General features: G+C 40.4%; 1 protein-coding gene across 17 annotated transcripts in view; it reads left to right on the top strand.

Moving 5' to 3' along the window:
- Nucleotides 1-22,347, top strand: part of FOXP1 (forkhead box P1) — a 501,565-nt gene that overhangs the window by 441,186 nt on the left and 38,032 nt on the right. For all 17 annotated transcript variants that reach the window (XM_075574323.1, XM_075574310.1, XM_075574311.1 and 14 more), the window contains 2 exons: nt 2,534-2,741; nt 16,512-16,616. In XM_075574323.1, the coding sequence (XP_075430438.1) occupies nt 2,534-2,741; nt 16,512-16,616 (313 nt within the window). The remainder of the gene's footprint in view (nt 1-2,533; nt 2,742-16,511; nt 16,617-22,347) is intronic.

Genomic DNA, 22,347 nt, shown 5'->3' with positions numbered 1-22,347 from the left:
TTCAAGTAAAAATGCACAAAAAGGCATTTTTGGATTTGTTACCTTTTTACACCCAATTGTTGTGACTGAGTATCACTGGGATATATGGTTAGATTTGATATCTAGATTTTAAATTCAACAAGGCAAGGATTTAAAGATTTCTGCCTGATCGGAAGGTTCACTGATGATAACCTAACTGCTGCTGTTCATTTAAAGCAGCAATCCCAAATGTTCGGGGGGGTTTCTCCTTATTTTTCATTTCTTTATATAGGATTGAAGCACGGGATCTCCGGAGTGGAACACTTTAATTTCAGCTCCGGGGACGCCCTGATGCCAGAGATACCTCTGTAGGGGTGCCAGCAGCTGCTCAGCTAGCAGGATTCACATAATGGCGGAGTTTCAATGCTCCCGCGCCCTGCAGGCCAATAGGAAGCTGTGACGTCATTCAGTGCGGCTTTGTATTGGTCCATGTAACGTGGGAGCTTTAAACTTGCACAAGATACCGACGCCCCCTTTGGAGGGGAGTATCTCTGGAACCAGGGGGTCCCCGGAGCAGAAATTAAAGGGGAACAGCTCTGGAGACCCTCTGCTTCAATCGGATTCACGGAGCACTTGTTAGCATTGTTAATGTGATGTTAGCCCAAGCTAATTCACATTAATCATAACGCAGTATTCACTAAAGCAGATAACTTGACGTTAACCTGGATTTAGTCCCATAAAAAAGCATGGCGTTATTTGTAACGGACGTTATTCTAAATTACATGGAAACAATCTCCTCACAGTCTAGCATTTCTGCTGCCCATATTCACCAAGCTCTGTTAACGTTGATGCGGGGCCATGAAGGAGAGGCCAAGACCAATTTGGTAGAGAGCCCATGGACTTGTATACGTCCAAATAGATTAACCCAGATTCTGCACGGGTGGCTCGACTGAGCCTCTTATTGCGTTACCTGTGCTGAAGCAGGAACTGATTGAGCCACCTGTGCTGAAGCCGGGATATCCTGGAAACCCGACTTGTTGGGGGGGAGGGGGGCTTGAGGACTGGAGTTGAGCACCCCTGGATTAACATATGCTCCATGTCGTGAGAAACTTGGAAATATACTAATTTTGATGTATAAATATATATTCAAATGTTTACAATTTGCATATCTGCTCTCCAGCAAAAGCCCAACTTTGGTATCTCAGGTGTGTACGTCCTCTCCTAAATTGGTTACCCTCGCCAGCAAAAGCCTTAAATCGGGGTCTGGGTGGAAGTAATGTCAAGACTTTGTCACGTTACTGGAAGATAACACTGCATTCCAGAGGTTGTTTTTGCATATAATTACCTTGGCGAATAAGGCTTTAACTCAGGGGAAATGATGCTTTAACTCCGGTAAAGCAGGTTGTTCCTGCTTTAGGCTTTGTCCCCGCTGGCGCTGAGCTTGCTCATGCTTGGAGAGCTCTCCATGCATGAGCGCGGGTTGTCCTTTAAAATTTCGCAAGCGCTCGCGGGGGGAAAGGGGGGGACGATGCAGGGGAAGCTGAGCGCGCTTGTAAGTCAGAAAAAATTGTTTATGTAAGCGCAGAGCGCCAGTAAGCGTGTGTGCACGCGCATCGCGTGAGCGGGGACTTGCATATATATTTATATGCAAGTGACCTCGCCAAGCGCCGCCTGCACAGCGAGCTCAGCGCTAGCGGGGACGCAGCCTTAGGCAACACCACGTTATTCGCCCTGAATTAACAGAGTTTATTCAATATAGCCCTAAGAATAGTGTCTTGGTGGATCCTCTTAGAGTATCTCTCATTAAACAAAGTTTCCCTTATTTGGGATAAGAATTTGTCTCGCTAAATAAAGAGTTAAGCTGTTTAGAGAAAGAAAGAAACAAATGTGTTCTTTGAAAAGCATGTTGAGGGAAGTGTGACGGCTTTTATACAGTGTACATGAAAATAATGCTCTTGATGTTTCGAAGTGAAAAGGGGATGAATACTAAAAAAAATTCTATTTTATTCACTTTTAATTTGATCTCTGTATTTGAGCTTAAAGAATAAAAGGTGGTCGATATGTTACAAAATAAAATAAAGGAAGCACAACTTTGTAAACAACAGAGGGGAGCTCAACTATTCTAGTATACCTTGAAGAAGAAAGCCCGTTCATTAAAGATGCAGTGACAGGTGCTGATGTGTTGTACTGTAGGAATTTACGGGTAGCGGAATCTACATCTGGAATGGAAACAACGGCAAACACACTTCTTGTAAGAAGACAAACCAGGGCAGTTCTCATCTAAAACACGTGGGAACAGTTTCATTAAAACAAAGATAATTTATATGTTGATGAGTGTTTCCGTTTCGATACAACAAGCTCCTTGCTGCTATTTTTCTCCTATAAGATTAATAATCTGGAATTGCTTTTAGTGAAGCAAATAGCATAGCAGAAAAGGATGAATTGTTGCATTTCATTATCCTTTGTACGGGGGAGATGGTTCAGGCTTTGTTTACTGACTCTTTGATTTAATTACTGTTTGAGGAGGGCTGAATTAGCTGTTAATTGATTTAATTATCCAATTTGTTTGTTGCAGGCATGATTCCAGCAGAACTGCAGCAGCTTTGGAAAGAAGTGACAGGCTCTCACACCGCAGAGGAGACGGCATGCAACAACCACAGCACTTTGGACCTGTCCACAACGTGTGTTTCGTCATCGGCACCACCCAAGACCTCCTTGCTCCTAAACCCACATGCCTCTACAAACGGACAGGCATCCATCCTCCTCACTCCGAAAAGAGAGAGGTAGGTGACCGCGTGCATTGCAGAGACACCAGCCAAACATCTGGATATTGGTAACGTAGCTGACAGCAAAAAGAAAAAATAAACGCAATTCTTAATGGAGCAATCCGGGTTGGTAATTTGTTTTAAACATAGGATTGAAGCAAGGGGTCTCCAGAGCGGAACCCCATAAATTTCAGCTCCGGGGACCCCCTGCTTCAAGAGATACAGCTCTCCAAAGGGAGTGCTGGTATTTCTCTGATTTTTAAGCTCCCACATCACGTGGGCCAATAGGAAGCCGCACCTGATGATGTCACGGCTTCCTATTGGCCCACAGGGCATTGGAACTTTGACAAACGGCCATCACATGGACCCTGCTAGCGAGGCGGAGTGGCTACTAGTGCCTACTATAGAGATATGTATCTCCAGAAGCAGGGTGGCTCCAGAGCTGAAATTAATGGGGTTAAACTCCGGAGACCACCTGCTTCAATCCTATGTTAAAAAAAATTGCCCACTTGGATTGGTTCTATAAAGATTATAATGGAAGGTAGGAGAAGTTTGGTAGCATCAAGAGTACAAGTCTACTGCAGGAAGTGATTGAAATTAGTCCAGATCTCTAATGTGATAACACACAAACAAGGCGGTCATGTATCTTAGACAAGTATGGTTAGAGATCCGTGCGCATCACTTTGAAGAATACAACTATAGATTGTTCCTGGAGTCCTACTCGTCAAAAAGATGCATCGTTGACTATTGGTTTTACTTTGTTTGGCGAGTCAAGTGTGGGTGAGCTGTGGCCCTAAGCAGGGCTGTACAGTGGGGCCAGATGTGCAACCATACTGCTCAGTCCTGCAAGTTCAGACACCTTGAACTATAGAATCAAATGCTCCAGCATGATATACCATACAATCTTTTCACAAGAATAGTGTTTATCTAAGATGGCATGCACTGCAAAATCCTTAAATATTCTATCTTCAACATTTGTAATATATTAGCGTATCATTGTTCTCTTTTAATACATCTGTAAGGATGCTAGTTCTGAAGAAAACAGAATTATGTTAGTTATATATTGTTATTGGACCAGCAATGGCATAGTCCATAATATATGGCAGTATATTTATTTGTATACTCCCATTTATTGCATTTTTCTACCTCTTTTAAAAAGCAGTCTCAATATAGAGTTGTTCTTGTCTGCACATCGAACTATTGCCTTATGATATCAATACATAAATAACATATTTGTAAAGATAATTTCATTTCTCTGGCGCGGTAGTCACTGCTATTTGGTGTATTTTACAAATGCTGGGTTTTAGAGTAAAGCTTGCAAGTCCTGGCAGGTGTAATACACAGATGCCCACATGATCCATGTGCCCACTTTAGAACCCCCTTATAGTTATAAAGCTATTCCAAGTTCCTGACGCCTAATTACCTGCAGAAAGTGTATTGGAGCTTCTCACTACTAGTAGGTGGTGATCGCCATAATTCTGTCCAGTACCAACATGGTTACCCATTGTGCAGCAGAAATGCCCATTTTCATGGATTTACTCTGAGTCTTGCTGATTTGGAGTCTGTTTCACAATTTTTTTGGCATAAGTGGAGTTTTAATGATAGAAAGGTGGCACTTTCCATTAAAATGCCATTTTTGCGGTCCTGAATCCCACTGATTTTGGACCTTGGAGGTTGACATATCTGCAAACGGACAGTGGCACGGCAAAAAATGAGCCGGTAGACCACATTTCTGCTAGTGAGAGCCAAGTTCATTATATCTACTCGTAGAGAAGGAAAAGTCATATGTGTTGTCGAGGTGGGAGGGATTTTCCTACCAAACAGAACGTGCTGTTTTAAGTTTCGTGCTATGCGATTTTACATGACTCAAACTGATCTTTTTTCAGATTATTAATATTATTCCTAAAATCACATGCAGACTGCTTACATTAAACCTACTTTAAGAATAGAAAGTAAAGAAATGTGTAATTGTGCTATTTTTGTATGTGCTCTAATATCTAAATGGTTTCTTAGTTGGTCCAATAACAGATCAGAGCCTACAAGGAACGCTACAGTACCTTTTTCTAGAGCCAATAAAGCCGAGAAGTCCTCACTACTAATTAAGCTAAACTAGTCTTTTCATTTCTCCATAACTTTTCATCTCTCCATAATCTGTCCCTTGGTTGCTTCAGCACTCAACCACTTGGCACTTTTGCATGAGAACACACAACGTTTTTTGACCATGTGCCCATTTTCCATATATAGGCACAGGCAGATACATTTGCTAATTGATCATTAACACTGCAGCACTCCATTTCAATAGTTTGTAGTGTACATATTTTTTTGTACCGTCACTACATTGTGGTCCTAGCACTGTGGACCCTTCTTAAATCAGACAATTACTACGGAAATAACTACTGGATCTCATATGAATTAAGTTAATATGCAATAAGTAAAAAAATGCTGCTGTATTTATCTCTGCCTACATATATAGGTCTGGGGGTAATATTGTAGGCTGTACTAACTTCTTATCTTGTTTTTACTCTCCGGATCAGGCTAGTCGAGCTTTGTTATGCTGTATTATTGTTTTCTTTACCTTTTAATATGGGGACATGAATATGTTTCTCGCCAACAAAGGTGAAAATGGTTCTAAACGAAGTATATCTCATGAGAACTGGTATACTAATCTTCTAATAAACTCTAGATACACAACTATTATCGTAATTTATCTGAATTACTATTGATATTTTGTTGCGTATTTTAGTATTGCAAGACAACACCATAAAGGCAATGTTTTACAGTTAAATATAGAAAAAATGTACAGCTAAGGGATGCAAACCAGTTTTAAGGTGCCAGTAATAAAATCAATATTGGGAAAAGGGATGCTCTGTGTTGAAGAGTTTGCGATCAAGGTTTTTAGATCTGCACTATCTGGAAATGTACGTCCATCAAACCTGTTTTCATAATAGCATCTGGAAGTGTGGGCATATCCGACCCAGCTTCATGTTAGGCTTTGTCCCCGCTGGCGCTGAGCGCGCTCATGCTTGGGGAGCTCTCCAAGCATGAGCGCCGGGTGTCCTTAAAATTTCCGCAAGCGCTCGCGGGGAGTGGCAGAGGGACGCTGCAGGGGAAGCTGAGCGCGCTAGAAAGTTGTAAAAATTTGTTTACCTAAGCGCCGGCGCCGGTGAGCGTGTGTGCCTGCGCAAACGCGCGCACGCATCTCGTGAGCGGGGACTTGCATATATATATAATATATATATATAATATATATATGCAAGTCACCTCGCCAAGCGCCGCCCGCTCAGCGCTAGCAGGGACGCAGCCTAAGAAGTCAACAAAATATGAATGGAAAGTCTTAAAAACTATTAAAGGTTTTACAATCGCTTTTTGGTAATGAGATTGGTCACTGATTTGCTGTCAATCACTTTTTGCAGCCAAGAATAACATTGTGTTGCAACTCTCAGGCACATTAGTTTGAAATAGTAATAAATATGCAGTTTCTTTCAGCTCAGAAGTCATTATGTTGTCGGCTTTTGAAAAACTCTTGAGCTGTTTAAGGGTTAAAGTAATTGGTTTAATAGCACACCTTTCAAGCACTGGAGGGGTTACATTGCACGGACTTTACAGGCTTTGCCTGCCGATCATGTTGTAAGATGCATGCCATCCATTTGCTGCACTGATTCAATTACAGTGCATCTTTATTCGTAAGGGGAGCAGCAGACTGTAAGAAGGATGCTACAGTAACTATCACATCGCATGCTGGATGTTGCAGGCTCTGAAGTCTTTTTGGTACCTGCCTAGATTTCATATGACACTGAGAAATAAAAAATAACACACATTGTGTCTGCAATGAGCATAATTGGTGTTTTAAAAGTTAGTACAGTAATGTAGTAACTTTACATCTTGGACTGTGGGAACACTGGATCCATTGAGTTCCATCGCTCTGCTTCTGTGTCGTCCGATCTGTTGAAAGCTAAGATGATCCGAGGAAGCTAAAAAGCCAACTGCAGCAGCCAATACATACAGCCAAAGAAAAAGCTGATTTACCACCCCCTCAATAAATTCCCCTTTTTGCTTCATGAAAGCAGATTCTGCTCTGAGAATAAAAGTTCCCAATGTTAAGAATGACGACAATGACTAATTCAATATTTACAGCTCCTTTTCGATTCTATAGCGCCTTATCTTAACAATACGGCTTTATCTATCCTGCAACCCCCAGCAGCATAGCGGGTTAACAGGCCGGTGAGGGTAAAATACAAATCAAGCAGTCGCACTGGCGCGAGGTTTATCTACAATTTGGACAAACCAAAAATACCTGGAGGGGAGTGCTAGTATAAAGCCATAATCATGAATATGTTGGGGTTATAGAATTCTTAACCAACCACTGGTAACATGCCACCACACAACATGCTACTTTGCATTACTGTTCATACTTGTTGCTATCCATGTTTTTATTGAACTAATGCAATTTGTATTCAATAAATACAATTCATGTGAAGATGTGAATAAATGCCTCCCTGTGTATTTGGATTTAAAAACATTTTTTGTTTAAAAACCTAAGCATCTTGGTACATCTGGAATTGGCATTCAGCTTTGGTACCATTTTATTCATGCCCACCCCTCCTTTTTTTTTTTTTTTTCCTCCAATACATCAAATACCCCCCAAAAAATGGCCCGTTCACATTGATCAGAACATAAGCAGCAGCTCTGGGGTTTGGTGCACAGCAATCTGTTAACTAGATAAATAATCTGATTTGGCATGACACTCCTACTCCCCTCTTTAATTTGTCTTACACAAGGAAAATTATAATTAAATCATTCAGGGTAAACCCTTGAGTGCAGAGGAGGGAGAGAGGAACCCCCCCAGTTTGGAAAGGATTGCCAATAGAGACGCAACTTTGCCTGTCGTGCTGTGTGGAGATATTTATCAATATTCAGTGCTGCTAAAGGAAGAGCATTACTGTGATTTGTGAGGTGGACGCCAAAGCTCAAATCAAGGCTCGTTAAGATCCCTTCCTCGTGGAATCGTGAGCAGTCGGCATCATTACAATTCAGCACTGAATGAGTTTTACATGCTTAGATTTATTTATTTTTCCTCTTGGGCAATTGAGCCATGTTTGTTGTGCTGATCGTACAAACACCCACTCGCTGTGTCCAACATTCCACAATTGCTGCCACTATGGAGGAGAATAATGTATGTGGAATAGTGTTGTGTGATCTCAGGCACTACCCCTAAGGCAGTCTGACAAAGTAGTCCGCATATTGCAAAGCCATAGGGCAGGGGTTCTCAACTCCAGTCCTCTAGACCCCCCCCCCCAACCCCTCCCCCCCTGCATCAGGTCAGGTTTTAAGGATATCCCAGCTTCAGTACAGGTGGCTCAATCAGTCCCTGCTTTAGCACAGGTGGCTCAGTCAAGGACTGGGATTTGCTTAAAATCTAACCTGTTGGGGGGGGGGGGGGGGGACTTGAGGCCTGGAGTTGGAAACCCCTGCCATAGGGTGGTATTGATTAAACTGTGATTGGGGCACTATCACACCAAATTTCTCATTGACTTCCGTGGCAGTTGTTATTGTGCGGTAATGCCCCTATCGGCACTATCTTAGTGAAATGAACAACCCAGCTATTTGTCTTGTATCCCACTCCTGCAGTACATTGTTGCCATTCCGGTCACTTGCAAGCTGAGGCTTATAAAAGCTCATGGCGGCCACCACAGATCAAAGCCAAAGCACCCCGGAAAGGAAGCTGATTGTGAGTGGCCATAGCTCATGCTAAATGGCTAGTATTGTTTCTTGAAGTAGACGTTCATCAAGCCCAAAGAGAGTCTGGTTTGGCTTTGATATAATATGACACAAAATCATTTGAAACACACATCTCATAGACAAGTGACCATATGGAGCAAGAGGAGGAGTTGTGAGTTGATTTACGTGAGATATACCGGTGTGTGTGTGTGTGTGTGTGTGTGTGTATATATATATATATATATGTATATATATATATATACATATATATATATTTAAACAAAAGAAGACAGCGTGGCTCCTATAGCGTAATATTTAAGGTAATTTTAATAACAATACCGGATGACACGTAGATTACGGCCACTCGCAAGATTCAGGATAAAAATAAGCACGAAGTATATGGTAACCACTCGCAGGATAGCTCCGTCGGAGACAAACGCCAAAGCGGCATGGAGAAGTGCAGGTTCGCGTCCACGTGTAGTGCTAGCCCTGCTTGCAGAGTGTGCGTCCACACTGAATTCTCTCGGCAGGGCTAACTCTCACGATATTGCTGCCGATGTCAAAGACAGTCCTGCTGCTCTCAGCAAACCGGCGTGTGGTGGAATAGTAATGATAGCGATAGTGCCAAACGGGTAGTACCAAAATCCTTGAGTACTTTAACCCTACGCATTTCGTCGCTATATGAATGCGACTTCGTCAGGGGTTGTGCAAAGGTGAATCATACTGTCCTTAAATAGCTGATAATTTAATAGATCAATTGGACAGAGCAATACCAGGAAAAAAACTGAGTGACTACTAATGGAACTCGCATGTAACAGACACACAACACCAAACAAAGTCACCACTTCAGAAGAACTCAGAGAGAGACATATAAAGTAAAATAAAGCATGTAGTCTAAAATGACCATAGACATACATTTAAATGGATATATATTGAGGCCATAATAACAAACAACGACTGCACAGTAGATAAACATATACATTATACAATATTGTGATAACACAAAATCCTAAAATATAACAATGTTGACAATATGCAGAATTTCATAAAACTATTTTTAAAATGATAAAACTTTTATCTAAAAATATGAATAAAAAGGTGAACTAAGTGATATATATAATATATATGTTGTTGCTGTTTTTCTGTCAGATTTCAGCAGTCCAACTAAGACTATTGTGTCAAATGCATCAACCTTGTTAAATGAAATTTTTCTAGCATTTTTAGACACGAAAGGACAACATTGGTAATGAAGTATATCCCACATGCTGTTAAAGTTTGCTTGATAAATGAAGCCAAGGTTTGCTTATCTGAGTTACACCAGTTTTGTGTCACAAATAATATGAGATTGGAAGCGCCCCTGATCAGAACTTAGAATCATATTGTCATAGTCACTGTTATTTTAGTGTTTGAAGAAGCGGCATATGGCTTTACACTTTCCAATAGCAACTCAGAATTACAAGGTTGCCTGCTACCTGTTAACTGTTTGTTCTTGGTGTTTAATAAAATGAGCAGTTAGCATGACATCTGCTATGTAACACAGTGCAAATTAACTCCAGCCACGCCTTACAAACAGAAAATAAGCCATTTAACCTTTGTACTTTGAAGAGCCTATGGAAAACTCTAATAAAATCTGATTCCACTTATCTTGCCATGCTTACTTTATCCCTTTATGTTTACATAAACATATGGAGGGATATTTGGCCTCCACTTTCAGGATTTTAGAGGGATAATTGGATTGGTAATTTAATTTTCCAGCAAGATATTTTCCACCTTGTGAAAATTAGGTCACAATGGGGTCTATTTATAAAAGTCTCCCAGCTACAAAACTGGGGCAGAAAAACTGCCATTCGTTTATGTAGAAAAATGTGTCCCATTGAAACCAGTGGGGTTTTCAATGCTAAATCTGGTGCATCACTTTTGCAGCAGAGAGATATTGATGTATAACCCTAAACACTCACTATTGGGGAGGCTTAATATTGGAGTTTGGTTTGACGGTGTTTTGTATTTTAATAAAACAAATACTTAAAAGTTGTGGGGGTTTGTAGTGTATATACTGCTATGTCCAATCTCAAATCTTGAACACAGCTGCTTCCCTAGATTTCTTGCATTAGAAATCTCTTTGACCGCTGAAATCTCGTTGTTACTTTGTTCATTTTACATTGTTATGCCAGGGTTTGAGATATATTGTCTAAGAAAGAGGTGTATCCGTCCAAACTAATTTCTACCCCAATAGGGCCACTTTGTAGACCCCCCGCCAGCATTGAAGAAATTATTACTATATGATAAATCTCTCTTTGGTTTGAGTGTGTTTACCAAATGTTTCTCATGTTTGACACTTCGCAAATATGAGCATATCTCAAAAGTGCCCTTTTTGCTCAGTTGAAACTCTATAAAGTGTATTTCAGACTCTAAATGTGCAGTCCCACCTAGGAATCACCTAAACTAATGGCAGTTACATGTTCAATAGATTAGAACTAGGTTACCTGAAACATGTAAGAAATCGAAGTACAAGTATTTTACAATCTCTTGTGAAAGTTTGAACATTTCCCTTTATTTCCAGTTGCAGCGGGTCCCATTTTGTATCACTCCATAAATCTGGCAACAAAATCAGATTTATTCATACCCCGTGGCTGTCAAATTAACATTTAGAAATGGGGACATGAGATGTGTCAGTTATGTGCGCAGTAAACTATACCACACTTCTGGTTGCAATATTTCCAAACACATATTTGTCTGTTTAAATTTTATATTTATATATATATATATATATATATATATATGTATATATATACAAATACAACTGTATGCTCATCTGCATGTCTTAGGCAGGTCTGCAACCCCGCCTTTCCCCATCATCACCCAGCATACAGCACTTCCACTGCAGCAAGGGATTCTGGGAAATGACATGCAAATGAGCACACAGTGTCACTTTTTGCCTCAAAAACCATTTTTAACATGGTTCCCTATAGGCTTAAGCTTGCTGCATGGTCACAGCTTTGAGCACAGCCAGGGTTAAGGTGCATACCCAGAAAGGCGGGGTTGCAGACCTGCCTAAGACATGCAGATGAGCATAAAGTTGTATTTGCATATTTGCTTTCCTGTGGAGGGTTTTTGTCACTTTTTTTACTCACCATAACTTAACTCAGTATTATGGTATATATATATATATGTATATGTGTATATATATATATATATATATACATATATATATGTATATATATATATATATATATATATATATATATATATATGTTATATATATGTGTATATAACCTAGTACCAAACGTGTGCTGCTTGGGCCAATATTTACTCGCCCGGGGGTTATATCCACTCGCCCGGGGCGAGCAAATGTATAGGTTTGTCGAACACTGTATATATATATATATATATATATATATATATATATATATATATATATACACACACACACACACATATAATCAACAGACATGTTGGGCACTATAAAAAGTACATTTTAATGAATACAATACAAAATCAGCCATACTACCGCCGTTTTGTTTCTAATGTCAGATCTTTATTAGGGCTTAAAAATACTACATCAAACTGCCCAATTTATACTTGCACACTGATATCATCGGTACCAGCGCTCCGGAACTCGTGTGACGTCATCAAGCATCGTGGCGGGAAAACAAATCCGACAACACCCAGAAATAGGCCATGCCCCCCTCCCCCCCCAGACAGCCAGCCCGTTGTTGGACTACTAATATAAACAAAAACTTAACACACACCTAGTGGGTGAGCAAAGACTCAACCTAGGCAGAGTGTGGACTAAAGAATGATGAAACAAGTACAGTTCAACCCCGTTATAACGTGATTTGTTACAACGTGAATCCGCTTATAACGCGATGTAAGCGTGGCTCCCAATTTTCATATTTATGAATACTTTACAACACGATTATTGGTATCTTAAATACTTTATCGTACAATGCATACAAGTGATTCTTTGGACCCCAAGAACAGCGTTATAAGGGGGTTGAGCTGTATAGAAATCACAAAGCGTCTCAATCAAATGGTATTAGTCATAACGAATCTTCGCAGTAAACACATACCGGTACATCATTATTATTTGAAAAATACATAAACCGTTAAACGTAACTGCCATGTCCACACCATGCTTATAAAAAGGGATGGAAAAGTAATAAACTACAAATAACACATACTAAAAATACAAAAAACTAAAATTGAAAAAGATATAGGAGAAAATCTAGAAAAAAAAATTGTTTAAAAATACTGCTACCAGCAAATACATATTAAAAAGTATACAGATCATTAAATAAACCTTACACATAATACAATATATTGAATAAAAACTATTGTACCAACCAGTACTACTTAAATAGAATATACATAATTTTACTGTTTAGGCTGAAAACGGGCATACTGCAAAGCATCGTTCAGGCAGCCAGGCATGTAGATGAGAGATGTTCGGCTATTTAGCTAGAGGAACTTTCTATTGGAAAGGTCTAAATCTGTTTTGTTGGGGTTTTTTTAAGCCATGAATTGCCTACTTCTTACCCATTAAACCTATCCTAGTCATTTTAGGGTGGCCTTGAATGAGGTTACACTTTTAGGATCCCCAAACTATGGGGGGAGGGGGTTAGCAAGCTTCGTTACGGGCTAACTCGCACGAAAGGACATAAAGGCCCATTCAAGTCCATGGAGATTGACGCCCCTTCAGGTACTATGACCCGTAACACAGCTTGCTGAATCTGTGGGTAGGTGTTTAAGCTTGTTACTCCAGCCTGCCAGTAATGAAGATAACTATATTCCTTTGGGAATCGCTCTTCTTTTTTTCTCTCCAGGATTTGAGCAACAGATTCACTAGCACGTGAATTCGCTTAACTCTAATTGTCTTTTGTGTGTCTACTTCAAACTAACGTTGTGATGGGTCCTTAAAATGTCATTCAGACACAGAGCACAATTTCCACATCACAGGTGGCGTTAATTTAGGACAGTCCCCTAGGCTCTTGTCGCCAAGAGTTGTACAGATTGTTTAGTGTTTGCATCCATATGGCGATCTGTCCCATTCACAGCAATACTATGTCGCTTTGCCTCTGGGTGCTGTGGTCAATGTACTGAAAAGATATTTTAACTCTCCGTAGCCTACAATCCAGCCGTTTGCTCCATGTGAGTTCTTACGTTAAATGACTGTGTGCTCTGAGAAACTTACAAAGGCAGTTTTGCTGGTTTCATGTTATATTTTCTTCATTTCTTGTAACACTTGGGTAACCCAGCAGGTGCAGTGCAGTTCTGTTTGTTACATCTCTCTCAGGAAGTTTGTCTTTACAAAGACATTGCTATCTGTTTAGTTAAAACAGCACTTCGAAACAAACATACCCTATATGTATTCTATACGTGGGTTAATCATTAGTCGTTAAAAGCCACAGTACATGTTCTTTTTCTTGATGGATTAACTGTTGCGCAGAAATAGTTATTTAAAACACAGACTATTCACCTTGGGCTTTCAGATTAATGGACCACATTACACCTATAGAACATTCAACCCGATCAACAAAAAACCCAGTGGTGTCCCAAATTGTATAATATCTAATCTGCTGTTGAAGTCCCAAACCCACAGAGCAAGTCATGTTCAAGTTGACTGACTAACACCATCGCTGCCTCTTTTAGCACTTGTTTCATTGTTTAATATCTTTTCGAATGTATGATTCGATGGCTCCCATTGCACGGCAGAGAGCAGTACTGCGGAAATGTGAAAACCATTCACCGTGGTTTTATTAGATATTTGGGGAGGCTGAGGCGTTGCAGTCACTGGAATACATTACATTATCACGCCACTTCAATATTTTATATAAACTGCATGGTCTTTACAGTCACATAAATAAAAGGATGATTACAATGTCTGTTAATTGTTTTCTAAACCTGGTGAATGATTAAAGTAGCAATACCACCTACAGCTCAACCCCGTTTTAACGCGATCCGTTACAACGCGAATCCGCTTATAACGCGATGCAAGTGTGGCTCCCAATTTTTGTGTGTATGAATACTTTACAACACGATTATTGGTATCTTAAATACTTTATTGTACAATGCATACAATTGTGCATTATTTCTAACGCGATCCGCTTATAGCGCAATGTGATTCTTTCAACCACAAACACAGCGTTATAAGGGGGTCTGCGCTGTGTCTGTTTTTCCCCCACTATTTCCTCTCATTGGAACTGGGGGTCCTTTGGAGCTGATGTCTTATTTTTATTATTATCTCCGGGTACCCCCTACTTCCTCAGATACTAGCCAGTTTAGTTGCTGGTGTTTGCTCTCCTGTTAGGGAAATAAATCGGGAAAATGGGTGGGATTGCTGCTTCAATATTCCGGAACGAGTGAGACCAGAGTTTATTTTGTTTGCTGAACTCCGTTTAACGCCTGGAGTCCATAGCGGTAACTATTATGCTACTTGCATTTCTTAGAAGCCATAAATTGTCCAGGGTTATTGAAACGCTTCCAGAAATAATAGCTTTAGTTGGAAAAGAGAGAGCGAGACTTTCTGTGCAGAAGTTGCATAAAGAAGATTTTTTTCTATCTGAATATGGTTCATCAGTTACGTGTCCCCAAACCGCACATGTTCTGGCTCAAAGCATCTTATGACTTGGATCAGAGCAGCGAAATCATTATGTATTGATTGAAGGCCTGCTGAAGGATTAACCCCTTGCTGCAATAAAATCTCAATTTTCAATCTACTTTTACAAGCACTGTGACATTGGGATTGGTGTATTTGGGGTGTGACTAACTTGACTATTTCCAAGAAGTTGTTGCGTACGCGGGGCTATTACGCTGTGTTTATAATAGGTGTGCGATGGAGCACATGGCGTCACGTGCGCCTTTCGCCCAAGCAATGTCTGCACTTTGGATGGCGGCGTGGCGGACGCGTCACCAGGATGGTCCAGCCTCATTGGCTGAACCTCTCACGTGACGCGGCCGTCGCGCGAAAAGAGAAAATAATTTTTAAAAATCTGCCATGCGGTCGCCCTTCATCGCGCCCACGCTTGCGCGCACACTGGCCGACCCAATAGAGCTGCTGCACTTTGTTTGCTCAGCGCACTAAATCACAAGCGCCGTCGCGCTCACTGTAATCGCGGCATTTAATGCATTTAAAGGGTTTTGTGAGAAATGGCTCTCTTAAGGAAATTCTGGTCCCCACCTAAGATACAGTTTCTTCCTTACTCTAACCACAGGAATGAGGAGTTGCTCAGTGAGACAACACTATGATCTATGTTAAATATCTCTTTTAAAGGTACCCTGCAGTCAGTGTATTGCTTACAAAGTGGATCTCCATTTCTCCTGGCTGAATATTTCTGCATTGCAGGAATTCATAGCACCGCCAAGCACTGAAGCGGCTATACATTTCCTTTTCACCTGCGTGCAATGTTTTGGGTGTGTGGTTCGGCCTCTTTTTATTTTCTTGCTTGAGTTCGCATACATTTCCCTTACATAGATTACTTTCTGGATGTTTTCTGAATCACATTCAGAATAGTGCACAGCTGTGTAGTGCTCCTTTGTCGTTTTAATAGAAATCTTTTGAATTTGAATGCGCTGAAGTTAATGTGTTATGAAACATTTGGGTTTTTGGGAATATAATAAACACCAGTAGACTGGAGAACAACCCCATCGGCGCTCTGGGTTGCAAAAAGGTGGCGTTTTGTGGGGATATAGTTCTGTATCTGGATACAAATGGCTTTCAAAACGCATCGTCCTTTCTCATAGCTTGTTGGGGAATTGTGGTCCCCAAGGTAGAAGTTTGTAGTGTCCTTTTTAGCCTTTCTGAGGTGAAGGTAAATGCAGTGCATTGTGTTTCTGAACTGGTTACAGTTGCAGCTTTTAACTTCATTTTCACTGCATTACATGGGTATTTTAGAAGTGAGTAACATGCATAGCAAGTTAAACAATAAAGGTTTAGATAAAACATATTAAAAATAAATCTCCTTGTATCGTGACCTCTTAAACTAATGCTTAGACCCAGGCAGTCTGTTTGCTTATGCCTGGAATCATCTCTGTTGATTATCCATCAGTAATTGACATCTGATTTTCTTCTAGCTTATCCCATGAGGAGCACATGCAGAACCACCCGTTATATGGACACGGCGTGTGCAAGTGGCCAGGATGTGAAGCCGTGTGTGAAGATTTCCCATCATTTCTGAAGTAAGTCCTATTTCGCAACCTACGCTGTTTTCTATTGGCATCGTCACTGTCACCGAGATCTCTTACCAGGCTCAGATAATACAATCTGTAGCAGCACAATTTTGCAGCACGCAAAGCTAGATGTATACAATGGAGCAAGTTGTGGTCCCATCTCCTAGTCAAACATGGTTTTAGATATGAGATTTCTAAATGTCACACTGGGGTTACTTACAACATGCTGCTCTACTCCGAAGAGTGGATTCCACTGCTTCTTGGAACCTTTGTCTTCACTGAACATAGTCTACTTTTATTTGACAAAGCGTTCAATTACAAAAGAAAGCATACTAGCGAGTATAGAATGGTGGGAATAGAATTCCTGTGCATGCATTTGGACGGATTTTGGACCCCTCGGCGTTTTCTTACACCTAGAACTACGCCCCCTCCAGTTTGTAAAGAAATATGAGGCACGCCACAGTTTTCTTGTCAATAGTCCGCTTAGAAAGAGTGCTACATTTGCAGGCTTCTCAGGTACCCGTTTAGCTCAAATTCCTCTATTCATTTGAAAGACCTGTTAAGGATTGGTTTCAGAGTCTTGCAAATTATATGCGGAAAGGGAGTGCTGCTGTAACTAAGTTGCTGATCTCCAACCCCACTATTACTTGAAAGCAGCATTGCATGTTTCATCCAGATGTACTTAACCTATTTAAAGCGGCGATTCCTCCCAAAATGTAAATAAAATAAAAAAACATATTTTGTCGAGTATTGGCACCGGCGGTCCCTGTCCCCGAGATACCTGCAGTGTTAGATGCCAGAGTGGACTCGCTGAGTATTTAAACATAACGGCCACGGTCGTCCAATAGGAAGCCACAGCAAGTTTCATTGCGGCTTCCTATTGGACCAACGCAGTTTCGCAGCCATTATGATTTCCCAAAAGGGGATAAACACTGAAGAACGGGGGCTCCCCAAATCTATAAATAGAGCAGTTCAGCTTCATGGGACACCCCAGTTCAATCCTTAAGCGTTCAGTGCTGGAGCGACTCGCGATCACGTGACTGCCGCGTCATGGATAACGGAAGAGGACTCCTCTTCAATTCCTCTTCCTTTAAGATCACGTTCGGAGCGCAGAACAGATCAGGTTGTGCTCCCTGTGCGTTTCGCAGAGGGCAGAGACGGTTTGCAGTACTGACCATCGTTAGTTAGCATGTAGTTTGCAGTCTGTGGTCAGAATCAGATTACGGGTATACTTGGCCCTACATGAAGCACCTGTTTGGGGGCCACCATTACACCTTGCGCTTACCAGTGAGTGGGACACACACAGAGGAGCAGACAGTGTCACGTAGAGCGACACTCTTCCTGCCTAATTAGTGGATTTTGGGTCCCCCATATCCCAGTGGGCCCTTGGGTCTGTACATAGTTTGCCTGCCCATTAATCTGGCCTATTTGGATGGCCATTAGTCACAAAACTAATTACTTTAGTTAAAAATATAAAGAAACGATTCCAAACAGTATAAATGTTAGTGATTCGGCATATCAAAAGATGAAATGTTTTCTAAGTGAACAGTTTTGCTTTACACAGGATACATTTGCACTGTTGTTTTTAGAACAACCTTACAAATTTAAAACCAACCTTTTTCAGCAATAAATTACTTAATGGCAACAAGAACAGCATTGTTTGATGTTGAGTTCTGTGCAGTAAAACTGTTTGGTTTATAGGTGGAGGTTTGTTTTCTAAAGAATGAGGAAGTGTAATTATGAAAACTGAAATGTGCAACATTATATATGGGTTTTGCCTAGTTTAATAATAAACTTTTGACTTAACATTTCTAAGAAGAGAACAGAATTAATCACAGAGCCATGCAAAAACATTGGTAATAAGTTTCCTTTTTAATATGCGTTTTTTTTTTAAGAAAGTGGAATTTTCATGTACGTGAAAGGAACTATTAAGAGCTCTCTCTGTAATGTTTTCACAAGTGTTTTTATCATGGTAACATCTTGTTTACTTTAGTTGCCTGCCTAAAACTACTTGGAACATGTTAAGAAAACATTTCAAAAAAAGTTTCTACAAAGAGGCTTTTGTTTAGCAGCAACTGTGAAGCTTCACAGCTCACAAAGGTGTTAACTTCCAAACCCCTTAAGCACTTCCACATGAAATTCCAGAATCGATGTTTGTGGTTTTGCAAAAACAAAGTGTATGTTAAAGAAACCAGGTATATGCTAATACACGTTGAAGTAGGGCCGGAAATAATAAATTGTTTCAAACGCATTCATTACGGTCATTTGCATGTCACAAAGGTTCTGCAGGGAAATTAACAGCTTAGAACCTTCTGAACTTCTGGATGTGTTGGGTGTACGGGGCCCATGTATTTGCACTGTAGATATTTGTTGCAGGGACTTGTAGGAATACTATTCCGGAGTCCCCAAAAGTTGCAAAACGAGGCCAAAAGAATGAGCTTCTCCTCCCCCCATTGAAGTGAGCAGTCTAGTTTTATGTTCTATGTAAGCAGCTGTTGTGCTGCCACACGTGGAACGTTACAGACCCTGAATCCCATTCATAACATATTATTTCATTCCTCTACCTTGGAACGGGATGATTAAAGTAGCTTCCCCAAGGTCGTGTGGAGCTGCCACTTGGTCTGAACCCCTTTAGTGCCGGAGGAGACCGTAACACATTGCTGGGGCCCCCCTTTTGGCATCAGAATTGTCTCCCACTTCAGAGGCATGTTCCTGATTCACACAGCCACTCAACTTGATATTTATTTGGAATATTACGAATATATACTAAATAGGCCATATCTGTCGTCATGATGTTGGAAGACTTTGCTTACATGTTAAGCCGTTTGTACTTTTTTTTTTTTTTAAATAAACCTTTTCTGGCCATGTACAGAAGTTCAAGAACTGTAAGTGGGGACCTTGAGGTCAGAGTGCCCTAAATACCACAGTGCCCTCTAGTGCTCCGTGACATACAAAAAGAAAAGTTGTACTTTACATGTCCAACACAAAATAATTCTAACCTAGATATTCAGTCTTGTTTGCAAAACAAAGTCGACATGTAGGAAGCGTCACATTTCTCTGATGTGTATTTCTGGCTGTAGCGCAGTAGTAACCAGCATATTGCTAAGTAAAATCCTTCACCATGCATGTGAAAATGCTCTTCTCTAACCCAAGATGCTTAGAATTTCCGGAGTGTAATTAGAAAGTGTTACTTTAAAAGACAGGGATCATCTTCAATTCACACTTTTTATTGACACTGTTGACCATATTACAGCTATGTCTAAATGTTGAAATTTATTACTGGCTGTAGTGTCACAAAAGTCTGAGACGGCAATTTTTCCATTCAATAAAAGTAGTTAAAAACCTTTTAGAAAATCCATAATTTTGATTGCTGGTACTTCATAAATGTATAAATGGTACTTTTTAGCTGTCTCTTTAGGGGAAAAAATGAGTTTTATCACCTGTGGTACCTGGGTTAATGAAATTGTGTGTTGGAATGGAGCCAGGATGAAAGATGAGATCATTCAATGGCACCGACATTGGTAACAGGTCTATCAAAAAAACTCCTTGAATCTTTTTTAGTAATGCATGTTTTTTTTTGTTTTTTTTTAATCTTCGATTTGGGAAACTGGCTCGTCATTTGTTTCAAGTTTCTGAGCTCTCCCAATTTTAATTTGGTGAAACAGCTAAAGCCTGGTGACCTCAAAAACGTCCTCAATGCCAAAGTCAACACGCGAATGTCCATCAGTGCCTAGTGAGGGAATGTGCTTGCTCCAGATTTAAGCTGCAGTTCCTGTCCAGCTCCCCGAAAATCACGGCTGCCGCCTCGAATGTGAAATAAGGCCTCTTTTTCTTTAACTAGTGGCCCTCCTGTATTTGATTGTTTGTGGATATTAGCTGTCCAGGAAATCCCATACTTGCAAATATAAATCCAGAATGATCTTGTTTTTCAGCAGCCAGCCCAGGATGTAGTAGACAGTTATGATGATTTGTTAATTTTTTTTTTTTCAGCTGTGTGTTTATTCTCCGTGTGCCGTGTGTTCTTTAAAGGAGGGGGGAGGGGGGGAGCGGCTGTTGGGATAGGTGACATCTGTCAAAAAGAAGGCGCTGGTTTTTTTTTTTCCTTTTCAGCTGCGTCTCGCTTTCCTTTGAGAGAATTCTCTGTGTGTACCTTCCATATACTGATAAACAAGGGGCTGCATTGTGCCCTGACATAGAAGCTAAAACTCCTCACTGCTATTGAAGAATCGTTTCAGATGTGTGTGAGCTGTGCCTGGAACTTGAAAGCCTGTCAAGCTGGCATGTTGGTTAGAATGTGCGTTGCATATAGGTATCTTTATTTATTTTAATAGTGCAGCGTTTTCTGGTGATACCAGTTTGCAGGTTTTTTATTTTTTATTTCTTTTTAAAATGTCATGTTATTTTAGAAAGTGGATACAGCAGAGGAACTGCAGATGAGCCTAAAAGGGGGGTTGTTTTAATGTCCTTTTTTGGGGATCCCATTTGTATCCTCTGCAATAAAATGATGCAAGACCCATCGCTGCCTTCCAGTCTTGCAGTTTGAACTCACTGCGGTGGAGACAGAGTGCCAGTTATTTTTGATGCGTTGACTTGTGTTGGTTATTAGAATAGTACGTGGTAGGGAATTCGGCAAAACAAACCAGAGCTTCGTTATTTACACAGATCTAGAAAGCTTTTACATTAGCATTATATGAGGTTTAAAAAAGTGACACGTGCCAACGTTCGGAGCGGTTCCCGATGTCGCCACATTATTTCATTTCAACAGCATTTCAGTGGGCTGCATTAGAGGCCATTTGAATATTTCATTTCCTATTAATTATGCACTGTGACTCTCAGTGTCATTATAAAAAAGAGCCTAATGTAACAAAGGATGAAAAGAACCATCAAGCAGTGTGACCAAAGAAAATATTCCAAAGCATGTCACGTATGACCGGTTTAACATCTCTAATTTGAAATCCGTTGCATTCATCTTCAATTAAAGCTTAAGGATTCTACCTTTACCTTATTTCCTTTGCTGTGTGCTTTATGTGACTGCATTTTTAGTAGCAATATTAATGAAATGTGAAGGAAGAAAGTCCCTTTTTTAGGTCTTAAAAAAGATGCAAAAGATTCTTTAAGTATTTAGTTTAAACTGCCTTTATTTATTTGTTTTACATTTTACATTTTACCTCCACCACCCCGAAAAGTGCAGCAACACGCCTGTAATTCTGCACGTTAGATAATAGTTTCGTATTAAAATAGTAATTGTTACGTTTTAATGGCGGAAATGCCGCTATTCTTTTATTACTACGAAGAGAGACAGTTAAACGGCAGATGTTATGCGTAGGGAGACGCGCAGGAGAGGAAGATTTTAAGCAATGTTCCCAACAATTAGGGCTATTATAATCACCTTGATTAAATTGGGTAATCAGCTATAACTTGCGCGTTGGAAATTCAGACACAAGTCTGTCTGTCACAGTATTCAGAAACATTTGCTGGAACCGATTGATGATTAAAATGATCTGTACAGGTGTGGATAAGATGTGACACCAGAAAATACAGATGTTGCTGCACGCCAGACTTCTCGACAGCTGTTTTTTTTTTTAGCATCCTAAAAAAAATAAATGTTTTTAACAGATAAACTTGATCTGAAACAAAACTTTAAAATAACGCACGCCACAAAAGTGCAATGCCAATAAGTAAGCGTAGGCAACATTTCCTAAACTATAGCACTGCGCCAAGCACGGAGGCATTCTTGGTG

Source organism: Ascaphus truei, chromosome 17 (genome assembly GCF_040206685.1).
Source record: "Ascaphus truei isolate aAscTru1 chromosome 17, aAscTru1.hap1, whole genome shotgun sequence".
Classification (NCBI taxonomy): Eukaryota; Metazoa; Chordata; class Amphibia; order Anura; family Ascaphidae; genus Ascaphus; species Ascaphus truei.
The sequence above is the reverse complement of the archived record's forward strand: the minus strand, read 5'-3'. Positions and strand labels throughout refer to the sequence as shown.